Source organism: Macaca thibetana, chromosome 3 (genome assembly GCF_024542745.1).
Source record: "Macaca thibetana thibetana isolate TM-01 chromosome 3, ASM2454274v1, whole genome shotgun sequence".
In the NCBI taxonomy this organism is placed as follows: Eukaryota; Metazoa; Chordata; class Mammalia; order Primates; family Cercopithecidae; genus Macaca; species Macaca thibetana.
The window spans coordinates 131,103,420-131,129,770 of NC_065580.1; the positions used below are offsets into that span (position 1 = coordinate 131,103,420).

The window sequence follows — 26,351 nt, forward strand, 5'->3', positions numbered from 1 at the left end:
TGATTGCTGCAGCATGAAGCATACAGCAGCTTATGTTTGAGCCATCTGCAAAAAGTTTAAAGGCCCGGGCTGGGGCTAGAGCTGCTGTTGAGTTTAGTAACCAAGCAGAACAGGAGAGGGTTGCCTTTGGAAGAGCTGCCATCTCAATGATACATGGGACAATGGAGGAGCCTGCTTGGGGATGTTTTGAGGACCTCCTAGAGTGCTAATATTGCCTCAGAGGAGGGAGAGACCTTCAGAAGCCCAGAGGTTTGGAAGGACATTTTCAGTAGCCCAAAGTGGGAGAGGCCCGGGCCCCCCTTTTCCTTTACTCTTCCAAGTCTATCCAACTATGGTGTGGCTAGAAACCACAGCTGCACAGTGGGGAAGAAGGTGGACTCAATAAGAGTGGTGGTGGTGGGGGAGACCTTGATCTATTCCTCTTCCTCACTCTAGGTTTACTAGCCTGGGTCAAGCCCAAGTCAAAAGAGGGAAGGTGTTTTCTTTCAATGGAGGGAAGTCTGTGGTTATGTGGTTAGTAGCCTGCACGGGATCTTTTATTATCTAAAAGTTACTGGATGACTTTTGATTCCTTAAGAGTCTATAACAAAGCCATGGGACAGCCCAGTGCTCTCTTCAGGGAAGGATTTGAGACAGGGAAGCTTGAACAGGGAGTTGTGAGAAAGAGCAAAGTGTTTCTGCTTGCACCCTGTGGAGTCTAGCTCATCCAACACGCCACCTACACAGCTGCTCCTCATAGTCCTCTTCTCTTTCCTGCCTTGCTCCTTTCCTTCCTTTGCTCTTGATGAGTTCATCTGGCTAGATACAAACAACTGAATTCACTGTTGAGTTTTTAAATTTTATTTACCTTTTGAACAGGTAAATGGTTCTGAACCTTTTCTGAACAGGTAAATGGTTTTGAACAGTCATATGGTTCAAATATAAAAAATTATGAAAAGATATTTAAGGTTAGGCAGGGTGGCTCACACCTGTAGTTCTAGCTCCTAGTGTTACAGGAAAGGGGTCCTGATCCAGACCCCAAGAGACAGTTCTTGGATCTCATGCAAGAAAGATTGTGGGGTGAGTCCGTAGAGTAAAGTGGAAGCAAGTTTATTAGGAAAGTAAAGGAATAAAAGAATGGCTACTCCATAGACACAGCAGCCATGAGGGCTGCTGATTGCCCATTTTTATGATTATTTCTTGATGATATGCTAAACCAGGGGTGGATTATTTATGCCTCCCCCTTTTAGACCATATAGGGTAACTTCTTGATGTTGCCATGGCATTTGTAAACTGTCATGGTGCTGGTGGGAGTGTAGCAGTGAGGAGGACCAGAGGTCACTCTCGTTGCCATCTTGGTTTTGGTGGGTTTTGGCCAGCTTCTTTACTGCAATCTGTTTTATGAGCAAGTTCTTTATGACCTGTATCTTGTGCTGACCTCCTATCTCATCCTGTGACTTAGAATGCCTAACCTTCTGGGAATGCAGTACAGAGGATTTCAGCCTTATTTTACCCAGCTCCTATTCAAGATGGAGTTGCTCTGGTTCAAACGCCTCTGACACTCGCACTCTGGGAGGCCGAGGTGGGAGGGTGGCTTGAGGTCAGGAGTTCAAAGTTACAGTGAGCTGTGATCACACCACTGCCCTCCAGCCTGGGTGACAGAGCAAGGCTCTATCTCAAACAAGAAAAAAAAAAAAATAGATGCTAGGTTGATGCAAAAGTAATTTCAGTTTTTGCCATGCTGATGGAATGGGAATTCTGGAGTCCATGGAAGGCTTGAAACTTCCAGGAGAAGGCTTGGGGGTGGTGTAAAAGTACCTCCCCATTCCTCACCTACAGCACTGTACTTGTGTTCCAGGAAGCTGTGTATGCATTCCAGGAGCAGCGTGCACACAATTTGTGAGAACTCGGTTAAATAAAAACATCCTGTCCTCCAAATACCAGGGACCTGTGTTCTGATCACTGATCAGTGGTTCTGATTACAGAGGTGCAGACAAAGAGGCTGGAAGCCATTGCTGGTGCACCTGGCCCCCTGTTGCAAGCCCCTCCCCCTCTGATTGAAGTTGCTTTCAGGAGATTTTAAGGTCCAGTGTCCTGTCCCTCCACCCCCCTCCCCCCACTTCCCCACTTTTATTTTCCCTCTTTGGGGAGCCAGACATTAAGTAGCAGGACATTCAAAAGCAATTGCCTCTACAAGGAACACTAGAAAGTGACTACACAGGCCCAGGGAAAGGTACAGGCACAGAAAAGACCTGAGAAGACATTCAGTTTAGTCAGATTGATCACTGGCATAGAGACAAGATATTCAGGCTTGGGTGGTAAAGGCAGCTCCCCATTCCCCACCCACAACCCTGTACTGGTGCTTCAGGAAACTGTGTATGAATTCCAGGAGTAGCTTGCACACAGTTTCCGAGAACTAGGTTAAATAAAAACATCCTGTCCTCCAAATATCAGGGATCTGTGTTTTGATCACTGATCAATGCAGTGTTTGCTTCCTCTGAACCTCGATGAGTTCATCTGACTGGATACAAACAACTGAATTCATTATTTAGTCTTTACATCTTATTTATTTTTTGAAGAGTTAATAAATGATATGGTTCAAATACCAAAAGTTATGAAAAGATATTTAAGGCTAGGCAGGGTGGCTCACACCTGTAGTCCTAGCTCCTAGCACTTTGGGAGGCCGAGGTGGGAGGATGGCTTGAGGCCAGGAGTTTGAGGTTACAGTGAGCTGTGATCACACCACTGCACTCCAGCCAGGGTGACAACCAAAAGAGTAAACAAAAACTAAAACAATACAAGTAAATCAAAACAAATAAAAAATGACAAAGTAATAACAAAAAATAAATCCTTGGGAGAAGGGAGAATCTGATTTCCAGAGATACCACTTGTTACATTAACATATCCAGTTTTCAGCAAAACAAAATCACAAAGCATAAAAGAAACAAGAAAGAATGGCCCATTCAAAGGGAAAAAAATAAACAGAAGCTGTTCCTGAAAAAGACCTGATGGCAGATCTACTACACAAAGAATAAAGAAAGACATTAAGAAAGTCAAGAAAATAATTTTGAAGTAAGTTGAAATATCTGTAAAGAGACAGAAAACCCAAAATGAAACGTAAGAGAAATTCTAAAGCCGAAAAGTATAATAATGGAAATGAAAAATTCACTAGAGGGGTTCAAACAGGCAGAAGGAAGAATCAGTAAACTTGAAGATAGGACAAAGGAAATTACCAAGACTGGAAAAAAATAGATTGAAGGAACATGAACAAAACCTAAGGAATCTGTAGGATACCATCATGTGGGCCAATTGACCTATTGTGGGAGTCCTGGAGGAAGAGATCATAGAGGAGGGGATAGAGGGAATATTTGAAGAAAGAATGGTTGTAAACTTCCTAAATTTGATGAAAAACATTAATATAAACATTCAAGGAGCTTGACAATCTCCAAGTAAGATGAACTCAAAGAGTCCCACAGCAAGACACATTATAATCAAACTTTCAAAAGACAAAGACAAAGAGAGAATCTTTGTAGCAGTAAGAGAGAGGCACCTCATCACATATGAGATCGTCAGTAAGATTGTCAGCGTGTTTCTCACCAGAAACTTTGGATGCAAGAAGGCAATGGGCTGATATATTCAAAATGATAAAAGAAAAAACATCCTGGTCAATCAAGAATCCAATATCTAGCAAAACTGTCCTTCAAAGGTGAGGGAGAAATTAAGACATTCTTAGATAAACAAAATATGAGGGAGTTTGTTATGACTAGATTTGCCCTGCAACAGATGCTAAGGGGAGTCCTTCAGGCTGAAATTTATGGACACTAGACAGTAACTTGAAGCTGTGCGAAGCAATAAAGATCACAATAAAGGTACAATTATGTGGGCAATTATAAAAGCTAATATTATTGTAACATTGGTTTTTAACTCTACATTTTGTTTTCTACATAATTTAAGACTAATGCATTTTCAAAAATTACTAGTTTATGGTTTTGGCCATGTAATGTATAAAGAGGTAATTTTGTGACATCAACAATTGAAAGGAGTGGGAATGGAAATGTAAAGGAGTAGTATTTTTGTATGTTATTGCAGTTAAGCTGGTATAAATCCAAATTAGAGTGTATAACTTTGGTATATTAAATGTAATCCCCATGGCAACTACAAAGAAAATAGACATATACACAAAAAGGAGATGAGAAAGGAATTTAAATGTTTCACTACAAAAAGATCAACTACACACAAAAGAAGACAGCAATGCAGGAAATAAGGGACTAAAAACTTTAAGGCATATGGGAAACAAATAGGAAAATGACAGAAGTAAGTTCCTCCTTATTAGCCTAAAAAAGGAAGGAAATGCTGGCATAGGCTACAACAGGATGAACCTTGAAGACTTTATGCTACTTGAAATAAGCCAGACACAAAAAAGACATGATTCTACTTGCATGAGATAGTTGGAGTAGTCAAAATCCAAGAGAGAAAGTAGAATGGTGGTCATCGGGGGCTGGAGGGTAGGAGCAATGAGGAGCTATGGTTTCATGGGTGGGGGTTTCAGTTTTGCAAGAAGAAAAGGATTCAGAGGATGGACGGTGGTGGTAATGGTTACACAACATTATGAATGCATTTAATACTAGACCTGTACCCCTAAAAATAATTGTGATAGTTAATTTTATATTATTATGTCTATTTTACTACAAGAAAAAAAGAAAAGGAGCTGTCATGAGAACACGCTCTACTATTCCTGTGCCCCACCTGCCAGACGTGCCGATGAATAAATTGCTATTATTAGTTTTTGGGGAGTGGGTATGTGTCTGGATATTTTTACATAAATACTTATGCAGAGAAATCAGACTATATATTCTCCTTGACCTCCCCATTTTTTTGTTTGTTTGTTTGGTTTGGTTTTTTTGTTTGTTTGTTTTTGTTTTGAGAGGGAGTCTCGCCCTGTCGCCCAGGTTGGAATACAGTGGCGCGATTTGAGATGGAGTCTGGCCCTGTTGCTCAGGCTGGAGTACAGTGGCGTGATATTGGCTCACTGCAAGCTCCGCCTCCTGGGCTCACGCCATTCTCCTGCCTCAGCCTCCCCAGTAGCTGGGATTACAGGCCCCCGCCACCACGCCTGGCTAATTTTTTTGTATTTTTAGTAGAGACGGGGTTTCACCATCCTGTTAGCCAGGATGGTCTCGATCTCCTGACCTCGTGATCCACCCACCTCAGCCTCCCAAAGTGCTGGGATTACAGGCGTAAGCCACCGTGCCCGGCCGACCTCCCTGTGTTGTTTTTTTTTTTTTTTAACCAAATTGTAGCATACTAAAATACAGTTCTATACCTTGCTTCTTCAACTTGAGAAGCTATCTTGAAGATCTGAGAGATCTTCCCATAGATCCTGGAGACTTTTTTTTTTTTTTTTTTTTTTTTTTTTGACAGAATCTCACTCTGTCATTCTGTTGCCCAGGCTGAAGTGCAGTGGCATGATCACAGCTCACCACAATCTCCGCCTCCCAGGTTCAAGCAATTCTCATGCCTTAGCCTTGTGAGTAGCTGGAATTACAGGCATGCACCACCATGCCTGGCTAATTTTTGTATTTTAGTAGAGATGGGGTTTGCCGTCTTGACCAGGCTGGCCTCCAACTCCTAGCCTCAAGTGATCTGTCTGATCGGCCTCCCAAAGTGTTGAGATTACAGGCGTGAGCCACCGTTCCTGGGCACATCCTGGAGACTTTTAAATCCACATTTTTTAGCTGTCAGGCACTCCCTGACACCAGGCACTCCCTGACTCCCTGACTGCACCTCAAAACCAGCATTTCCCCAGCACGTCCTCCTCCTGACATCTTTGTTATTCCTAATTAGTTTCATTGTCCCTTCGGTGTTGCAAACCAGACACCTCAGCGTCACTCTTGCCTCCTGCTCTTCCTACCCTTCCAGTCAGTTGCCATGTCTCGTCAGTTCCATCTGAAATGCCCTTTTCTTGTATCCAGTCTTCTCCAATCCCCATCCTCCACACTGGCTGCCTTCCCTATTGTCTTAACTAAGACCCCTTCCCCAGTCAGCTCTGCCCCATCCAGTCCAACCTTCATACTGTCCCCAGATTGATCTTTGGTGAGCAAAGGTCTGGCGCTTTCATACCCAAGCCTGGGCAGGTCCTACTGACTCTGCGTCGAAGATGAGCCCCTCAGCCTGCCTTAACCTTCTGGGCCCAGCTGGTCCTGCTGTCTTCCTATGGGGATCCTCTATCCAGCTTGAAGGGTGATCGGTCACCTTCCCTCCTTCCTAGCATCCTCACCCTTGCTCAGGCCACTCAGCTCATCTCCCTTTGCAGTTCATTAGAATCCTTCCCTCTTTTAAAGGCTCACTGCAAAACCGTGGAGAGTGACCTCTCTGGACCCTGCGTTCCTGACTTTGTCCTGCCTTAGCACAATGCTTTGAGGTCAATTACAGCACTCCCTTGATTCTGCCTTGGGTAATGGATTGCAAGCCCCTGGAAGCTAAGCTGTGCCTTATGCTTTGGGGATTTAGTCAACTAATTTGAATGGAGTCTCAGATAGACATTTTTTCTTGTCTCCTTGTTACCCTTTGAAGCCCACCGATTTTTCCTGTATATTCCTCTCTTCCCTTTTATTTTGCAGTGATTTTTTTTTTAGGATTATTTTACCTCCTTGTGAGAATTTCGCCTGGTTGGTCTTAATGAATGTTGTACAGTCCTGGCACTCCTGCAGCTTCCTGCCCTAGTTCAAGTTCATTACTTTGACTCACATAGCAGTGGGAAACCACGAGACGCAGTCCTTGGCAGGTTAGCTTTCTGTGCTTCTTGCTAAGTGGATCATGATATTTGGAAGCTGGAGAAGGGAAAATGAGGCCTGGTCGGAGTGAATTACATTCTTTCTTTCTGCAGCTACTTGCTCGTTCAAGAGTCATAAAAGAAGTTAATCAAAGTTTTTGCATTTAGAACCTCCTGAATTCCATGAAAGATTGCAGATCTGGGAAGAGGGTTACCTTTGTCTTTTGGGGTTATGTGATTCTGTAATGGCAGTTTGATGGGACCCTGCAGGGCCTGGACAGGTTTTGTTCATCAGACCAGTTCTTTTCTGGTGGAGGAGGTTTCAGACGTGTGCAGGGTTCTATGTGAAAGACCTGAATCCCCTCCCTGACAATGGAGCACCCATAGAGAATTACTAAGATCCTGACTGCAGTCAAAGAGGAGATTTGAGGAGCATCTGTTTAGACAATTGCCATTTGCATTAAAGCCCTTGATAGCCATCTATCCCAATTTCCCACTAACTTCCTTCCTAAACGCCCAGATAGGAAAACACACTATAACTCTCAAGCTTTGAAAAGAGCTTGAGATCCTGTGATCCTATGCCAGGACCAAGAGCTGGGGTCTCTGATGTCAAGGGAAGGCAGTACAACATTGGGGTTAATACCAGGGTTCTGATCGGGTGCAGTGAATCACGCTCGTAATCCCAGTGCTTTGGGAAGCTGAGGTGGGAGGATCACTTGAGGCCAGGAGTTCAAGTCTAGCCTGGGCAACATAGTGAGACCCTGTCTCTACAAAAAATTAAAAATTAGTCAGGAGCCGGGTGCAGTGGTTCACGCTTGTAATCCCAGCACTTTGGGAGGCCAAGGCAGGCGGATCACCTGAGGTCAGGAGTTTGAGACCAGCCTGGCCAACATGGTGAAACCCCATGTCTACTAAAAATATAAAAATGAGCCGGCCATGGTGGCGGGTGCCTATAATCCCAACTACTCAGGAGGCTGAGGCAGGAGAATCACTTGAACCCGGAAGGTGGAGGTTGTGGTCAGCCGAGATCGTGCCATTGCACTCCAGCCTGGATGACAGAGTGAGATTCTGTTTCAAAAAAAAAAAAAAAAATTAGCCAGGCGTGGTGGCAAATAGTGGTGGTCCTAGCTACTCATGAGCCTGAGGTGGGAGGATCACTCGAACCCAGGAGTTCAAAGCTGCAGTGAGCTATGACTGCACCACTGCACTTCTGAGTGAGAGAGTGAGATCCTGTCTCTAGAAAAACAAAAAACAAAGCAATTATGGTTCTGAGCTGAGCCCCCACTCTGCCTCATGGTAACTGCATGGCTTTGATATAGTTATTTTTAACCTCTTCTTTTCTAAGTTTTCTCATTGATAAAATGTGGAAGGGGAGAACCTATTTATAGTGTTGGCATAGAATTAAACAAGGTAATACATGTAAAGCCCTGAGCTCAGTGCCTGGCACATAGCAAGTATTAAATAAGTGGTTCCTATTACTTGTTATCACTCTCTGAAATGATGAAGAATAGCCTCTGGTGGCTGACCTGAGATGCAAGAGCTAGACCACAGGGAGCCATTTAGATTTCAGTTTGACTCTGTGTACCTGGTGCCGTAGCACTCCCTTGGTAAGAAAAGCCGGGATCAGGAGACAGTGATCCAGACAGACCATGTCAATGAGTGACCTTTTGAAAGGCCATAAAAAGCACAGGCAGACTGCTGGGGCTGGAATCTCGGCTCTACTCCCTGCGTAAGTTTCTGCAAGCTACTGAACCTCTTTGGGCCTCAGTTTTCTCATTTGTCAAATGGGCAACAGGAAGATGTAAATGAGTTAGCAGAGGTCCCAGCACTTTGGGAGGCTGTGGCAGGTAGATTGCTTGAGGCCAGCCTGGGCAACATAGCAAGACCTCGTCTCTGAAAAAATTTTAAAAGATTGGCCAAGAGTGTTGGCATGCTCTTGTGGTTCCAGGTACTCCATAAGCTGAGACAGGAGGATCACTTGAGCCCAGGAGTCTGGGGCTGCAGTGAGCTATGATGGTGCCACTGCCCTCCAGCCTAGGTGGCAGAGCAAGACCCTGTCTCTAAAAAAAAAAAAAAAAAATCATATGTGGGTATTTTAAAAAACCATGTCCACTGCATTGTGTGTGCCCAGTAAATCTTAGATAGTATTATGATTATGATTATCAGGTTTCCTGGACCTTGCTTCAGCCTGGCAGCTTGGGAATGGTTTTTAGGGACTTAGTGTAAAACCTACCTCTGAGATTCTATTTGTCTCCGTTCCCCTGAGACTGAGGTTGTGGGGGCATACAGATCAGACTTCTGGGTACAATGCTGATAACTTTTGGGGCATATTCCCAGCCCTGTTTGTCTGTTAAATTAAAATCTGCTAAAGAGGTCATTTCCATAGTCTAAATCGGAATAGAAACTTCATGTTTACCAGTAGGGTTGGCACAGAATTGTGGATTAGAAAGAAGAGTCTTCATTTACTGAAGGTCTGCAGAAAATGTGCTGTGTCCTTACATACTTAGGAACCAGAGCTGAGAAATATCAGGAGACAGCTAGAGATATGGGAGACCTACCCTGATTACTCCTCCAACCGTGGGCCTGGAGAAACCCCGATTTCCTCATTGAGTAACAAAGAGATTGTATAAGAAAAGAAGACTGTTTTCCCGATACTCTCATGCTCAAGACCAAATAGACCAAAGTGTGGGTTTTTCTCCCTCACCAAGCAATTCCCCAGTTATCTGCAAACACTGGACTGGATGTCCTACAATTAAATTGAATTCTGTTACTATCTGTTACTATCTACCTGAAGTTAGCATTATTTGAGGAGCACCTGTTTAGACAATTGCCATTTACATTAGGTCCCTCGGGTCAAGGGCTCAGTCCCACAAGATTGCTCCCACTTAGGACACCATTTCAAAGTCCACGTGGCCACCTGTGCTTCTGACCACAAATCACAGGTTTCCTCCTTGGGTTCATTCATTTAGTGGAGCAGTTCACAGAATTCAGGAAAGCACTTTACTGATTATTACCCATTTATTAGAAAAGAATACAACTCAGAGAAAGCCAGAGAGGCATAAGGTAATAGGAGTGGTACATGCAGCTTCCATGCCCTCTCTGGGAGCACCATCCTCCCAGCAACTCTGTGTGTTCACCAACCTGAAAACTCTCTGAACCTCATACATTAGGGACCTTTATTGGAGGTTTCATCGTGTAGGCATGATTGATTATTAACCCAATCTTCAGCTCATCTTTCCTCTCTGGAGGTTGGGGAGATGGGGCTGAAATTTCCAAGGTTCTAATCATGGTTTGGTGTTTCTGGTGATCATCTCCCACTGGAAGCCCACCAAGAAGTGCTTCATTAGAATAAAAGACATTCCTGTCACCCAGGAAGTTCCAAAGCATTTAGGAGTTCTGGCCAGGAACTGGGGTCAAAGACCAAATATTAGAACAAAAGATGCTCCTTGCACCCCTATCACTTACAGAATTATAAGTGTTTTATGAACTGTGTACCAGGAAACAGAGACAAAGATTTCTATATCTATATCTATTATCTGTCTGTCTATCTATATGTGTGTATTCGAGATGGAGTGTTGCTCTTTCACCCGGGCTGGAGGCCAGTGGCATGACCTCAGCTCACTGCAACCTCCACCTCCCAGACTCAAGCGATTCTCCTGCCTCAGCCTCCTGAGTAGCTGGGATGACAGGTGTGCACCACCACACCCAGCTAATTTTTGTATTTTTAGTAGACACGGGGTTTCACCATGTTGACCAGGCTGGTCTCAAACTCCTGACCTCAAGTGACCCACCCGTCTCGGCCTCCCAAAGTGTCGGGATTACAGGCATGAGCCACTGTGACTGGCCAATATGCATTTCTTATTATAAATCACAGTATCACAAGCAAAAAACACGTATCGACCAATCTGGGATTCCAAATGTCCTCTCCTAAATGACTGGAAGCAAATACTTCCATGATCTGGACCTCTTCTGCCAAGTCACGTGTACTCCACGCCATAGTTGGCCCTGCCCGTAGGATCCTGAGTGCCCTTCCCCGTCGCTTCTTCTCTGGCCAACAATTTGGAATAGCAAATGAGCTGCTCCCTTTGCCAGGACCAGGATGTGTTTCAGAAGCATCGTTTCTGCTTGTCAGCTTTTGGTCTGTAGTTCCCAGCCAAGTGCACCATCTGTGAGCTCTGCCTGGTGCTGTGATGATTTGGTCCAGAGCTCCATGTGGACCTGTGAAATGCACCAGTTCCAAACTGCTGCGCTCCCTGCACCCTAAGGCAAGGTTTCAGAGAGGTGGGTGGTCTCGCTCCTCCTCCTACCTTGAAGGTGCAGTGTTCAAAGACGGCCTCATTCTCCTGGTGCTGGCAAGCATGGGTTTTGCCACATCCTGTAAACTGTGAGATTCCCGAGTGGGAGGGAATGGTGCCCGTTATATCACGGTCAGGAGCTTAAGTAGCCTGGCGGACATATCTTAGATCAGGTCTCATGTGTTTTTTTGTTTGTTTATTTGTTTTTTGTTGTTTTTTTGTTTTGTTTTGAGACAGGGTCTCACTCTGTCACCCAGGCTGGAGTGCAGTGGTGCCATCTTGGCTCAATGCAACCCTCGCCTCCCAGGCTCAAGCGATTCTTCTGCCTCTGCATCCCACGTAGCTGGGACTACAGGTGCCTACCACCACACCTGGCTAATTTTTGTATTTTTAGTAGAGATGGGTTTCACCATGTTGCCCAAGCTGGTCTCAAACTCCTGGCCTTAAGTGATCCACCCTCCTCAACTTCCCAAAGCGCTGGGATTACAGGCATGAGCCACCGCATCCGGCCCTCATGACGTCTTTGCAAAAATTTAGATCCACGTCCTTGAGCTTCTAAGCCTGTATGAACAGTTGGACCTCACTGTGGGTGCAGATAGTGGGATGATGCCCACTGCTGATAGACCCGCATTCCAGAGGGAGTACCTAGCAAAAAGAACCACAGTACTTGGGGCATCTGCTAGTCCAGTGCTTCTTAACCTTCCTCTTCTTTCTTTAAATAAGCACCACCCAAGAGCCTTTTCAGATAGGCATTTTTCCAGTTGTCCCACCCCCTTGAAATTTTATACAGATACACTGTGTATTATGTACTGTGCCCTAGGAGAGCCACAAGCCTTTGTAATATCTAACATTGGCTAATGTTATTTTGTTCCCTAAGAATCCATTTTAACCCCATTGTTGGTGATACTGTCTCTCTTGAGAATGCATAATTTAGTCTGAGACTGGTCATCCAGCCCCACCTATAACCAGGGGAGGTGATTTGGGCTGAGCAGAGAGTTCCTGCACGTGTGTAACAAGCATGTCTGTCCAAGACGTGGAGCCACATGGAGTTAGCTTTCAGAGGTGTCAAATTCTAGTAGACTGGGCCATTCTCTTTTCCCTCTAGCTTTCTACTTTTCACTTTTACAAACACTGGTTGAGTATCTATCTGTAGGCAAATATCTTGTTCTGTATTCGAGATAATGTTGTTTTGTTTTTTCTTTAAAAATGAAGTTATTAAGGTCAGGTATGGTGGCTCATGCCTGTAATCCCAGCACTTTGGGAGGCTGAGGAAGGAGGATCACTTGAACCCAGGAGATCAAGACCAGCCTGGGCAACATAGCAAGACCCCCCTCTCTATTTTTTTTTTTCCCCAGACGGAGTCTTGCTCTGTCGCCCAGGTGGGAGTGCGGTGGTCTTATCTCGGCTCACTGTAACTTCTGCCTCCCGGGTTCAGCGATTCTCTTGCCTCAGCCTCCCAAATAGCTGGGATTACAGTCGCCTGCCACTAGGCCCAGCTAATTTTTGTATTTTTAGTAGAGACAGCGTTTCACCATGTTGGCCAGGCTGGTCTCGAACTCCTGACCTAATGATCTGCCCACCTCGGCCTCCCAAAGTGCTGGGATTACAGGCATGAGCCACCTCACCCAGCCCCCCTCTATTTTTTTAGGTGAGTTGTTAGATCCAAAGGAAACAGCACTTTACAGGATCTTGATTGGTACTTCCTGTCTATACCTGGGACAAATATACCAGGAATGCATTATAGAGGCGATCTCTTGGTATTTCTGGCAGCGTCGACTAGTGTGCTAATTTTGAAGGCAAGATGGTACCTCATTGTTGCTTGAATTCGCTTTCTTATGATTATCAGCAAGAATGAAATTTTAGAAGTATCTTGTTGAATGATGAGGTAAATCGATTTCTTCTCCAGAGGCCACTGAGGGCCCCTCGTCACTTGGTGGTTAAATCCTCCCTTTCCCATTGACTTGCCACGCCTCCCTAATCCTTTAGGAAGTTTGACCTCTGCTGGGATCTGTTCCTGGACAATCTGTTCCGAATTATTGGCATCTTGATGCTCACATCTGCTTGGCATGGTGAGATAGGTTTTGAATGAATATTCTTTGAAGGTGAATGCACTCTGAGAGGGCATTGATTTATGTGTGGGCATTCGGGCAAACTCTTGTGTGCAGACACCTGGCTGTCTGTGCTGGCTGCAGCCAAGATAGGGATGTGGTGAACTTTTGATGGAGTTGCCCTTTTGAGCAGTTCTAAGGGTGCAGAATGCTACACTGATGACTCCTGGAGGATCCAATAATGCCTTGCAGGTTCGCTTTTGTCTGTTGAGTTGGCTCAAGTCCACCTTCTGGTTACTGTCAGCTCTAGCATGAAGGATCCAACAGATGCTGAATTGAACAAAGAAAGAACGAGCAAGAGACATCATTCATTCATTGTACAAGTACATACTGAAGGCCTGCTTTGGTGTTCCATATACAAAGATGTTTCAGACCAAGTCCTTGACCTTGCAGAACTCACTATCTTTCACTTGTGAGATAGGCATGCAAATCAGTGACTGGGATATAAGGTTTTCTTTTATTGTATTGTTCTATTATTATTATTTTTTGAGATGGAGTCTCGCTCTTGTTGCCCAGGCTGGAGTGCAGTGATGCGATCTTGGCTCACTGCAACCTCCGCCTCCCAGATTCAAGCGATTCTCCTGCCTCAGCCTCCCAAGTAGCTGGGATTACAGTTGTGGGCCACCACACCCAGCTAATTTTGTACTTTTAGTAGAGACAGGATTTCACCATGTTGGTCAGGCTGGTCTCGAACTCCTGACCTCAGGTGATCCACCCACCTCGGCCTTCCAAAGTGCTGGGATTACAGGCATGAGCCACGGTGCCTGGCCGGGTTACATGGTTTTAAATTCTACAGTAGGTACACATGGAGTTAGTAGGAGAGAGAGAAAAAAAGTTCGACCAGTTCTGCCTAATGAGATCAGGAATAAAACAAAAAGAGAACATGGCATTTCAGCTCTGTCTTAGAGAAAGAGATATTCACCAGATAGACAAGTGAGAGAAAGCATCTCGGACGGAGGGACCAGCATACACATGCACGCAGAGGTGTGAAGGAACTTGCATCTTATGCAAAGGTTGGGGACAAATGGATGCAAAAGAGATAGTGAGGCTTGAACGCTATGCTGAGGTGGTATCCCTATTTTCAATCAAAGGTGCTGTTCAGGCCAGGTGCAGTGGCTCATGCCTGTAATCTCAGCACTTTGGGAGGCCAACGCAAGTGGATCACTTGAGGTCAGGAGTTAGAGGCCAGCCTGGGCAACATGGTGAAACCCCATCTTCTACTAAAAATACAATAATTAGTTGGGCTTAGTGGCTCGCTCCTGTAATCGCAGCTACTCAAGAGGCTGAGGCATGAGAATCGCTTGAACCTGGAAGGTGGAGGTTGCAGTGCGCCGAGATTGCACCACTGCACTCCAGCCTGGGCAACAGAGCAAGACACCATCTCAAAAAACAAAAAAAAAGTTTATTCAAATGTGGAAAGCATGATCAGATTTGGTTTGGGGGAATTAAACTGAGAACTGCATAGAAGAGGCTGTGAAGGTAAGAGTGTAAAAGCCATGCTGCTCATAACAGAATTGTAGCTACGAACATTAATTCTTGGAAGGATTTTCTCACCTTTGTTGTTGAAAAGAGAACTAGCCATTGAGTAATGAGGAAGATACAGCAGCCACAGATACTAAAGAGGTGGAATCAAGAAGGCTTGATGACTAAATGTATATGTGGGTGACAAGGATGGTGGAAGAGATGGGGTGAAACTGCCACTTCCATCATGTCCAACTGGGCAATTCGGAGTAAAAGGAGAAGTAGGGGTGAGGTATAGCCGTGTTAAGTGGGAAGTGGTGGTTGGACATTTAGCTAGAAATACCGTCAAATGTTTAGGAATACGTGGATGTACTAATAATTGCCAGTTTCTTGTGGTACTTTCAGTCACTGAAGAACATTGAACAGTTTTAAGTAAGGTTACCAGCTCTTCTTCACTGACTGAGGTCACGCCAAGAAGAAAAGCATAGAGGTGTTTGTTGCCTCGGGGACAGTAGGTCAAGTTCAGCTTGTTTGCAACTCATACTTACATCTTCTCCTTGCAGGGGATGGCCAGGTGGATTTTGATGAATTCATGACCATCCTTGGCCCCAAACTGGTGTCTTCAGAAGGTCGCGATGGTTTTCTTGGAAACACGATAGACAGCATATTCTGGCAGGTGAGTAAGAATTTTTTTTTTTTTTTCCAGACTGAGTTTGACAGTAAACATGTCTGAGAGTAACTTTTGCCTCTGAATTCTTGAGCTTCTGTTTGGCACATGAAGATCTCTTCTGGGCTGAGCGACATATGTTCCCGAACAAAGAATCAAAACTATTACTTTTTTAGGGTTTGGAGGAGTGAAATATCTTCCCATTTTTTTCTCATAGGATTTTTTTTTTTTTTCATTTGGGAAAAGTGAAGTTATTCTACTGCTCATTCACAAAAGTCTTTTTCCTGGGGACACTGCAAAGGGGCACACGGATATTATCTGAACCGGTTCTGTCTTTGACCCCAGTTCCGGGATATCTTTGCTGAGAGAACGGCATGGTTGCCTGGTACATTTGGATCCCATCAATATCCTTGTACTTAATGAGAGAGCATGGTTTTGTCTAAGAATGTATATTCAGTGCTTCTCAGTTAGCTCCTATTTCTATCTTGTAAAATCTCTTAGGAAATTCCAAACATCTAACATTCTAATTATTAAAGTATAATGAAATCATTTTTATATTACTTCTCTACTCTTAAAATGTGACAATTATTTTATGATTATAAAATTTAGGGAGTGGGTTATCAATCATTATTTTAAAAAATTTGAATCAAGTACGTTGTCTGTCAAATTAAATTAAATTACTGGTTAGATACGTAAAACGCCATTCAGACACAGCATGGTGTTTTGAAAATTTCTTGATACTGTTTTTTCCCTTCGCTGAGAGATTTCTCTAACCTAGCTAAGGGTTGCAGTTGACATGTCTTTCTAGTCTTATTCAGGTACCCATATTGCATAGAACCAACAAGTATTTAGTAAGAACTTATGTATGCTATAATCTGTCAGTCTTTGTGGGTTTTACAAAAGGCATTGGAGACTCAGACCTAGCTATTTAAGAATTTGACTGGGGAAGCTGAATTTGGTGGCTCATGCCTGTAGTTCCAGCACTTTGGGAGGCTGAGGCAGGAGGATCGCTTGAGGCCAGGAGTTCAAGACCAGGCTGGGCAACATAGCAAGATCCTGCCTCTACAAGCAATTTTAAAAATTAACCATATGTGATGATGCATGCCTGTAGTCCCATCTAGTCTTGAGGCTGAGGCAGGAAGATGGCTTGAGCCCAGGAGTTCAAAGCTACAGTGAGCTATGATCACACCACTGCACTCTAGCCTGGGCAACAGAGCAAGACCCTGTCTCAGACAAACAAAAATAATAATTTGGCTCGGGAAACACAATTAAGAAAGAGAAAACAAACAAGTGATTAATTAGTGTGATGGTCACTAGACTGTAACTCCTTGAAGCACAGGGCTTCAGAGTTGTAGCTCACTCGGTGCATGCTGTACACAGCAAGCCGTCAATAACTATTTGTTTCAATAGATGAATGGAAGGGCAAGAAAGGAGGAAAGGTCTTGAAGGGTCAGAAAAGAATTTAGGGAATGTGACACTTGCTTTGAACCTTGAAATATGGGTGGAATTAAATGCAAAGAAAGAAAAGAGGGCATTCCAGGCCTGCTGTGATGAGAGTTTGAAAAGGGGTGGGCATGGGGAAGTCATCGACCACGACTAAGATGCCATTTGAAGGGCAAGACCTCAGGACCCACTGGCAGAATGGATTTAGGGCCTGAAGAAAGGGAAGAGGTGAGGCTGACTCCAAAGTTCCCAACTTGCTGTTATTGGCAGGGGTCAGATCATGGAGCAACAGAGAAGTCTTGTAGGGTTGAATCCTCAGTTGAACGTGCTGAGTGGAAGGTGAGGGTCAAGTGGCCAAGCAAAGGGAGGAAGTCTATGCACAGCTGAAATCAGTCTATGAACACCGGATTGAGATTCATGAGAGCTGGTGGGTAAAATTGTAGGCAAGGATGAGCTCACGGAGGGAAAGCGCATAAATGAGGATGAGCAGAGAGACGGGACATGGTCCAAGAGGACATCCAGGGTCAGGGGAGATTGAGACAGGGGCTCTTGAAGTCCCCACTGCCGATAGGAAAACGCCATCTCCCTGAACTGATGTTAGGATCTGGAAGATCTCTAGGACCCAACTCACCATGCAAGGAGAATATTGCCGTGCTCATGGAACCTTCAGTTATGACTTGATACTTGCAAGGACAGACAGGTAGAGTCCCCTGTTGGAAACAGGAAATCACCCAGAGTTCAGAAGATGAAGGAACATCGTTTCCCACCTGGCCATCGTTTGGCCCATGGAGGTTTACTCTGATGGGCCTTGGCGAGTTGCTTCTCCCCTGGGTCTTTCTCCTTCATTCTCTCATTCTCCATCTGTTGTCCTGAATGCCTTTTTGTGTGTTTGTCTTTTGTGTATTTTAAAGACAGGGTCTCATCCCGTCACCCAGGCTGGAGTATAATGATGCAACCATAGCTCACTGTAGCCTTGAACTCCTGGGCTCAAGTGATCCTCCCACTTCGGCCTTCCAAGTGGCTGGAACCACAGGTGCAAGCCACCAAACCCTGCTGTTTTTTTGTGTTTTTTGGTAGAAATGGCATCTTGCTATGTTGCCCAGGCTGGTCTCAAACTCATAGCCTCAAGCAATCCTCCTGCCTTGCCTCCTAAAGTGCTGAGTTTACAGGAGTGAGCCATGGCACCTGAGCCCCTGAATGCTTTCTACTCTTTACCTCCATCCTTAGGGCCCACTCCAGCCTAGGAGAATGTTCCAAGGGCTTGTAAGCTCTAAGCATTCTTCTTTCTGGCCCTCATCTGGATGGGAAGGAGCTATGGCTACTTAATCTACACTTAAGCAGAGGCCTCTTGTCTTCCAGGTTCATCACAGTAGAGCATGTGCACTGCAAGGAACTATTTCTCTTACAATATATGGACTGCCTGAAGCTTAATACAGACATGCTATAATGCTCACAAAGTCTCCGTGTTTTTGTCTTACACAAGATTTTCTTCCACACTCAGGGTGAAAAGACAGGTTGGAGAAAGGAGAGTAAAAGGGGAAAATTCCATCTTGAAATATTTAAATCAGTGCTGGAAGGCACAGACTTAGTGGCTGTGGCTTTCCTCTCCTGCTGGTGCTCACCCAGCTCAGAATTTTACGACTAGCAAGCGAGAACAAAAACATCCATCAATTCTCAGTAATCAGCCTCCCCCTTTTCCCCCTGTGACTGCCTGCCCCTTCAGAGACAGCGTGAAAAAATGGTATTTAAAACGTCTACAGCATTGGCTTGTTTCTGGAAAAGCGTTCAGGTTCCCAGTGCTTGAGCAGTTTTTCAGGTTTAGAAGAAAGCTGAGTGTGTGCCTGTGTGTGTGCCCATATATATACATGTGTGTGCACATATATATACATGTGTGTGTTTCCTTCCTTGAAGTGATTGAAGATAATGTACAAAAAAAGAAGCAGAAAAGTTGCTTTCCCAACACGGTGAGACCCTGTCTCTACAAGCAAGTTGAAAAATTAGTTGGGCATGGTGGTATGCACCTGTAGTCCCAGCTACTCTGGAGCTGAGGCAGGAGGATCGCTTGAGGCCAGGAGTTTGAGGCTGCAGCGAGCTGTGGCTGTGCCACTGGACTCCATCCTGGGTGACAGAGTGAGACTCTGTCTCAAAAATAAATAAATAAATAAGAAAGGTAGCTTTTCACCTCCAGATATCCAGGCAGAAGATATTGATCTTAGACTCTAGCAAGGCTTCCCCTCCATAACTAAGTCAGTTTCCCATGGAAACAGACATGAGACTACCTCTGGAAGGGTATATATCTGTGATCTATGGCTGCATAATACATTACACCAAAATCTAGGGACAGAAAATAACACTAAATATTTCCTATCTCACTTAGTTTCTGTGGGTTGGGAATTTGAAAAGCTGGCTAAACTGGGTGGTTCTAGCTCAGAGTCTCTAATTCAGTTGCAGCCAAGATGCTGGCTGGAGCTGTGACCAGTCGTGGGCTTGACTGGACTAGAAGATGTGCTTCCTGGTGGCTCACTCACCTGGCTGGCAAGGTAATGCTGGTGGTTGACAGGAGCTCTCAGGTCCCTACTACACGGACCTCACCACAGTGCTGCTTGAGTGTCCTCCTGACATGGCAGCCAGTTTCCCTCAAAGCCAGTGATCCAGGACAGTGCTAGGCAAGATCAATGATATCTTTGATGCCCTAGCTATGGAAGTTGAACACCATCATTTCTACAATATTGTCTTGGTTACACAGGTCATCCCTATTCAGTGTGGGAGAGAACAGCCTCCTGGTGAATGTCAGGAGTCAGGAGCTGTTGTGGATCACTGTGGAGGTCAGCTACCACAAAGGGTAAAGATTCTGTCATTGGACTTCAACTTCTGATCTGACATTGCTGCCCCAAGCCTTCCATTTTCCCCAGGCTTTGGTTTCTTCCTATCTTAGAGGAAACCTATAACCAAGGCTATTCTCTGTATCACTGAGAAGCAATCCTATCAAGCACTAGGTGCCTTTTCCTAATGAAATCCTTTTTCCAGGTCGGACAGAGTGGCTTATGCCTGTAATCCCAGCACTTAGGAAGGCCGAGATGGGCGGATCACTTGAGGCCAGGAGTTTGAGACCAGCCTGGCCAACGTGGTGAAACCTCATCTCTACTGAAAAAAATACAAAAGAAAAAAAAAATTAGCTGGGTGTGGTGGCAAGCACCTGTAATCCCAGCTACTCAGGAGGCTGAAGCATGACAATTGTCTGATCCTGGGAGGTGGAGGTTGCAGTGAGCTGAGATCGAGCAGTCACTCCAGCCTGGGTGACAGAGCAAGACCCTGTCTCAAAAATAAATAAATACATACATAAATTAATTAATTAATTAAATTTTTTTCAGTGCTTTCCTTACTGGCGTTCTAGCCTATACTGCCAAGGGTAGAATAAAATCAAATGGGATTCAGCAAAAACAACTGTTTATTGGTTGGCACTAGTCACAAATTTATGAGCCCCTGGCTCTTTTCAGGAAATTGGTTATCAGTGAAGGGGGAATACAGTTGGCTACGAATGCAGCTTCCTTCCCAGGGAGGATGGTCTGAGAGTCATGCCCCAGGGTATCTAGTCCTCCCAGGATACGCTCAGCCCTCTAGGTATGAGACTCCTGCCAGCCTGTTCAGAACCACTTTCCTGTGCATAATTTGTAAAGCTGTGATTGTGTCCTTAGTCTCTGTCCATCAAGCTTCTGGGTGTTTGCTGTTACTGCAGTGATATATTTGCTGAGGAAAGGTGAAGCTGTGTTTGGAGTCAGCCTTAGGATATGGTATACGGGAATGGCAGAGAGGAGGGGAAGAAGGGACAGAGCGGGGCTGAGACTCGGGACTAGGGGGTGGCCTTCCTGCTCAATGCTGCAGGTTAATTGCAACTGCCGAGAAGTCAAGTGTGGTCCTCAGGGTCCCTGCTTTTCCACTATTTATTTACATCACACATCATGTGCCTACTTGTATCCAAGAATAAGAGGCTTATGATACAGTAGATGTCCCCAAGTGGCAGAGGAAAGAGCTCTGCTATTTTATCACCGTGTTTTCATGAATTCACCCCAGCAGCCTTTTTCATTTTCTCCTCCTTGACCTCAAGCCCCGTGCAACAGTGTTCTGCCGCGAGTTTGCAGACAGCAAGCTGTAGCGAGCATACATGAAAGGATCATGGGAGATTAAACAGGTCTGCCAGTCCCAGGGGCCAGCCAACACTTCCGTTACACTCTTTTCCCTCCGCAGAAACAGAGAAATGAGTCCTACATTTGGTGAGGAAAGCCGAGCTGTTTGCATGTCTTACTTTTGCCACCATGAGGTTCAAGAACACCTTGGCCAGAGTGAAGCCGAAAACATCTCATGTAAAACTGGGTTCCTTTGCTCACATTTTTATCTTATTCACAATCAAACCTTATTCATGAAGACTTCACTAATTTAGAGTTTCTGTTTTAAGAAATGAAACATTCATAGTTGGTGAGCCAATAGATCTGCTCACTGGATGGTGCTGGTCGTGTTGGAATGAGTCCGGGGCTAAAGGTCGGGAGACAAGAAGCTCGTAATAGCTCCCTGGTCTTTCTGCATGCTCAGGACTTTTGGGCAATACTCCCGAGCACACACGAAGTCCAGCGAGCCATTCTGCAAGCTGGTCTTTAGAATAGCTTGCTTGTCCCACAGCTGTGTGCAATGTGCAAGACATTGTAAATTACCCTAGCCTAATAGTGCATAGGGCACTCCCCTCGATTTGGTAGGGATCAAAGTCGGTTTGCCACGCTGACTTGCTTTGCCCCTCCCTGGTTATCAATCACGGGTCTGCTGCTGTCCAATCCTCACTCATCTGGTGGGAGAGTATGCAGCAGGTGCAGTAAAACGCCTGCATCTGCTCCCCAGAAACCTTTTCCGGAAAGGCTTTACCTTTTGTCTCTCCATCCCAGTTCTTGCTGTGGTCACATGTCTCCTGTGGCTTTCCATTTCTGCTTTGGTCCTGGACTTTTTTTTTTTTTTTTTTTTTTTTTAATTTTTGAGACAGAGTCTCCCTCTATTGCCCAGGCTGGAGTGCAGTGGCACCATCTCAGCTCACTGCAGCCTCCACCTCCCAGGTTCAAGTGATTCTCATGCTTCGGCCTCCCAAGTAGCTGAGACTACAGGTGTGTGCTACCATACCCAGCTACTTTTTTTTTTTTTTTCGTAATTTTAGTAAACATGGGGTTTTGCCACTTTGGCCAGGCTGGTCTCAAGCTCCTGGCCTCAAGTGATCCACTCATCTCGGCCTCCCAAAGTGTTGGGATTACAGGCATGAGCCACCGTGCCCAGCCTGGTCCAGGAATCTTGATCTCTGTCTCAGGTTCTGATCCAAAACCTAGTTCTTCCCAGCCCAGGGCCCAGGTCTTTGTCTGGGACATTTTATAAGCTGGTCCCAGGGTGATGGCAGAGATGGGCAGGTGGTTTGGTTTAAAAATTATTGACTTTAGGCCAGGCACAGTGGCTCATGCCTATAATCTCAGCCCTTAAGGAGGCTAAGGCAGGAGTTTGAGAGCAGCCTAGGTAATGAGTAACACGCCTTCTGTACAAAAAATTTAAAAATTAGCCAGGCGTGGTGGTACACACCTGTAGTTTCAGCTACTTGGGAGACTGAGGGAGGAGGAATGCCTGAGGCCAGGGCGTTGAGGCTGTTGTGAGCTATAATCGTGCCACTGCACTCCTGCCTGGTCAACAAAGGAAGATTCTGTTTCAAAAAATAATAATAAAATAAATAAAATTCTTGACCCATGGACAGTTGAGAGCGTTTGCATTTCATGATTGTGACATGTGAAGGAAATGTTACATACAAAAAGCTACAATACAATGTGACTCCAAATCTGTTATGCGTAAAAAGACTGGAAGGAAATATATCCAACCACTGACAGTGACTTTTTTTTTGTTTGTTTGAGACAGAGCCTCACTCTGTTGCCCAGGCTGGAGTGCAGGGGTACAATCTCAGCTCGCTGCAACCTCCACTTCCCGGGTTCAAGCAATTCTCCTGCCTCAACCTCCCAAGTAGCTGGGATTAAAGGCACCCACCCCCATGCCCAGCTGATTTTTGTGTTTTTATTAGAGATGGGGTTTCACCTTGTTGGCCACGCTGGTCTGGAACTCCTGACCTCAGGTGATCTGCCCACCTCAGCCTCCCAAAGCGCTGGGATTACAGGCATGAGCTACCGTGCCCGGCCTCTCTTCCATTCTTAATCATCTCATGGAACCTTAATAGTTTTCAGCAGTGCTGCCCATATCAAGGCCTGCTAGACTGAGGGCAAGCCTTCAATCCCCATAGGGATCTTACCAACTGTGGAAAAATGGAATATGGAAAACATTCATGCCAACAGTGGTTCTCAAAGTGTGGTTCCTGGACCAGCAACATTAGTAATACCTGGACCTTGTTAGAAATGGGAATTCCGTCCTGGCAAGTGGCTCACACCTATAATCCCAGCACTTTAGGAGGCCGAGGTGGGAAGCTCTCTTGAGCACAGGGGTTCAAGACCAGTACGGGCGACATAGCGAAACTCCATCTCTACAAATAATACTAAAAAAAATTAGCCTGGCGTGGTGGCACATGCCTGTAGTTCCAGTTATTCTGGAGGCTGAGGTGAGGAAATTGCCAGAATCCAGGCAGTTGAGGCTGCAGTGAGCCATGATTGCACCACTTCACTCCAGCCTGGGCAACAGAGTAAGACCCTGTCTCAAAAAAAAAAAAAAAAAAAAAAAGCAATGGAAACTCCTGGGCCCCACCTATTGAATTCAATATTCAATACTGACCTGTTGAATCAGAAACTCCAGGCCTGTGGCCCAGCAGTCTGTTTCTATAAACCCTCCGGGTGATGTCCACGCTCACTTGAGTTTGAGAGCCATTTAGTTACAGCATTTTAATGAGCCTGACATTTAGGACAGGGCAGTGAGTTAGGTTTACTGATCTGGTTCTGACCCTGGCTTCCTTCTAGGTTTGGTAATTTGGGTGTTTCTTTTAGTTATCCTTATTCATAAGTGTAATTGATCTTCAGTCTATTTAACACGATCATTTTAAACTGTTTTGAAAAGGTAGAGAAATTACCTATCAATGTGTAGCTAATTTCTAAGTAAGAAATAACTTTCTAAGCATTGGAAGCAATGGAAGAATCAAATAATACTACTAACTTATACTATTAAATTATAAGAATATTTAAAAAGATAACAAAGGCTGGACTCAGTGTCTCACGCCTGTAATCCCAGCACTTTGGGAGGCTGAGGCGGAGGATCGCTTCAGCCCAGGAGTTTGAGACCAGCCTGGGTCACAAAGCAAGACCCTGACTCTACAAACAAATACAAAAATTAGCCAGACATGGTGCTGCATGCCTGTAGTCCCAGCTACTGGGGAGGCTGAGGTGGGAGCATCAATTTAGCCTGGGAGGACGAGGCTACAGGGAGCCACGATCATGCCACTGCACTCCAGACTAGACAACAGAGCAAGACCCTGTCTCAAAAAGCAAACAAAAAAAAAGCTAACAAACTGGCATAAATATGGCAGTTTATAGAATAAAGCACATGTACAAAACATTTCTAAAGCGATGTGAAACCTCTTGACAGTAAGTGGGATAAAGAGAAATAGACAACTGATAGACATTTGAAATAAACATTAAAACAGCTTGACCTCACCAGAAATCTTAGAAGTGTTAATTAAAATAGGGATTGGTTAACAGTTGTCTTCTCAGAATGTAAACTAAATCATGTAATCCTCAAAAGTTGTCAAGAGCAAGATAAAATAGGCAAACTCAGTTGGGTGCAGTGGCTCACACCTGTGATCCCAGCACTTTGGGAGTCTGAGGTGGGCGGATCACCTGAGGTCAGGAGTTTGAGACCAGCCTGGCCAACATGGTGAAACCCTGTCTCTACTAAAAATACAAAAATTAGCTGGGCATGGTGGCGCGCACCTGTAGTTCCAGCTACCTGGGAGGCTGAGGCAGGGGAATTGCTGGAGCCCGGGGGACGGAGGCTGCAGTGAGCCGAGACCAAGCCACTGTACTCCAGCCTGGGCAACAGAGTGAAACTCCATCTAAAAAAATAAAAAATAAAAAAGGGGGCAAACTCATATAACACTGATAGAAATGTAAATAGAAAGAAATGTATTTACAGTTTATTTGTAGAAATGTAAATTTGTAAATTGTACAACTTTTCAGAAAACTATTTGGTGATACTTAGCCATAATTTTCAAAGCCCTATAATTTAAAATATGTTCAAACCCTGTGATTTAAAGTAATTCTACGTTTAGTAATCTATCATATAAAATCAGTCAGAGATGTAGGAAAATGCAATTATAAAGATAAAATATTATATAATTATTAGAAATAATATTTTCACTTTATACTAAAAGAAAAAGCCAAGATAGAGATGGAATTTACAGTGTAATTACATTACCATCCTACATCTATTATATGCCCATTTATATTCATCTATTATGCATCCATTTATAGTCAGAGAGAAAAAAATGGAAAAATTCTGATTGTACTTATTTTGACTGGCAGAAAAGTGAATGCAATTTTTTCTTTATACTTGTTTGTATTAGGCTATATGGTCTATTCTGTTATTATTCAGTAAAGTTAACAAAATCTCAAATTAGTCTGGGCGTGGTAGCTCATGTCTGTAATTCCAACACTTTGAGAGGCTGAGGCAGGAGGATCACTTGAGCCCAGGAGTTTGACAGGAGGCTAGGCGACATGGTGAGACTCTGTCTCTGCCAAAAGTCAAAAAATTAGCTGGGTGTGGTGACATGCACCTGTGGTCTCAACTACTGGGGAGGCTGAGGCAGGAGGATCACTTGAGCCCAGGAGGTTGAGGCTACAGTGAGCCATGATCACGTCACTGCACTCCAGCCTGGGTGACAGCCAGATCCTATCTCAAAAAAAAAAAAAAAAAAAAAAAAAAAAATCTCAAATTAGCAAAATTACATTATCCAACAATTGTTTTCAGTGGCAAAAACAAAAAGGAGAGAAGTGATTGGAATTTAAAGCATTTCTAGTTCACATGCCCATGGTTGCGGTAAACAGAGCACAAAGTTGATATGAGAGTATAAAAGCTGGCTGGGCACAGTGACTCATGCCTGTAATCCCAGTACTTTGGGAGGCTGAGGCAGGTGGATCACCTGAGGTCAGGAGTTAGAAACCAGCCTGACCAATAAGGTGAAACCCCGTCTCTACTAAAAATACAAAAAAAAAAAAAAAAAACAATTAGCCAAGTGTTGTGGCGTGCACCTGTAATCCAAGCAACTCAGGAGCCTGAGACAGGAGGATCGCTTGAACCCAGGAGGCAGAGGTTACCATGAGCCAAGATCATGCCATTGCACTCCAGCCTGGGTGATGGAGCAGGACTCTTTCTCAAAATCAATCAATCAATCAATAAAGCCTAAAATCAAAATTAATGCAGCTGCCAACTGCCAGGAGGAAAAGAACTCATTGGAGACCACTGAGTGGCAGCTGTCACCTAAAGCCGCTGTATGACCCTCTGCTGCAGAGGCTGCAGGAGACCCAAGGCAGGACTGTCACAGATGCTGCTCTCCACATATCAGCCTTATGTCTAGTTAGTATGCTGAAAACTCATCTTTTGGGAGAAAATCTGAAATGATT

At 44.6% G+C, this 26,351-nt stretch overlaps 1 protein-coding gene across 6 annotated transcripts in view; it reads left to right on the plus strand.

Moving 5' to 3' along the window:
• The window catches only part of CALN1 (calneuron 1), a 662,896-nt gene that overhangs the window by 398,749 nt on the left and 237,796 nt on the right, over positions 1-26,351 (plus strand). For all 6 annotated transcript variants that reach the window (XM_050783591.1, XM_050783597.1, XM_050783596.1 and 3 more), the window contains one exon: positions 15,179-15,291. In XM_050783591.1, coding sequence (XP_050639548.1) covers positions 15,179-15,291 — 113 coding nt within the window. The remainder of the gene's footprint in view (positions 1-15,178; positions 15,292-26,351) is intronic.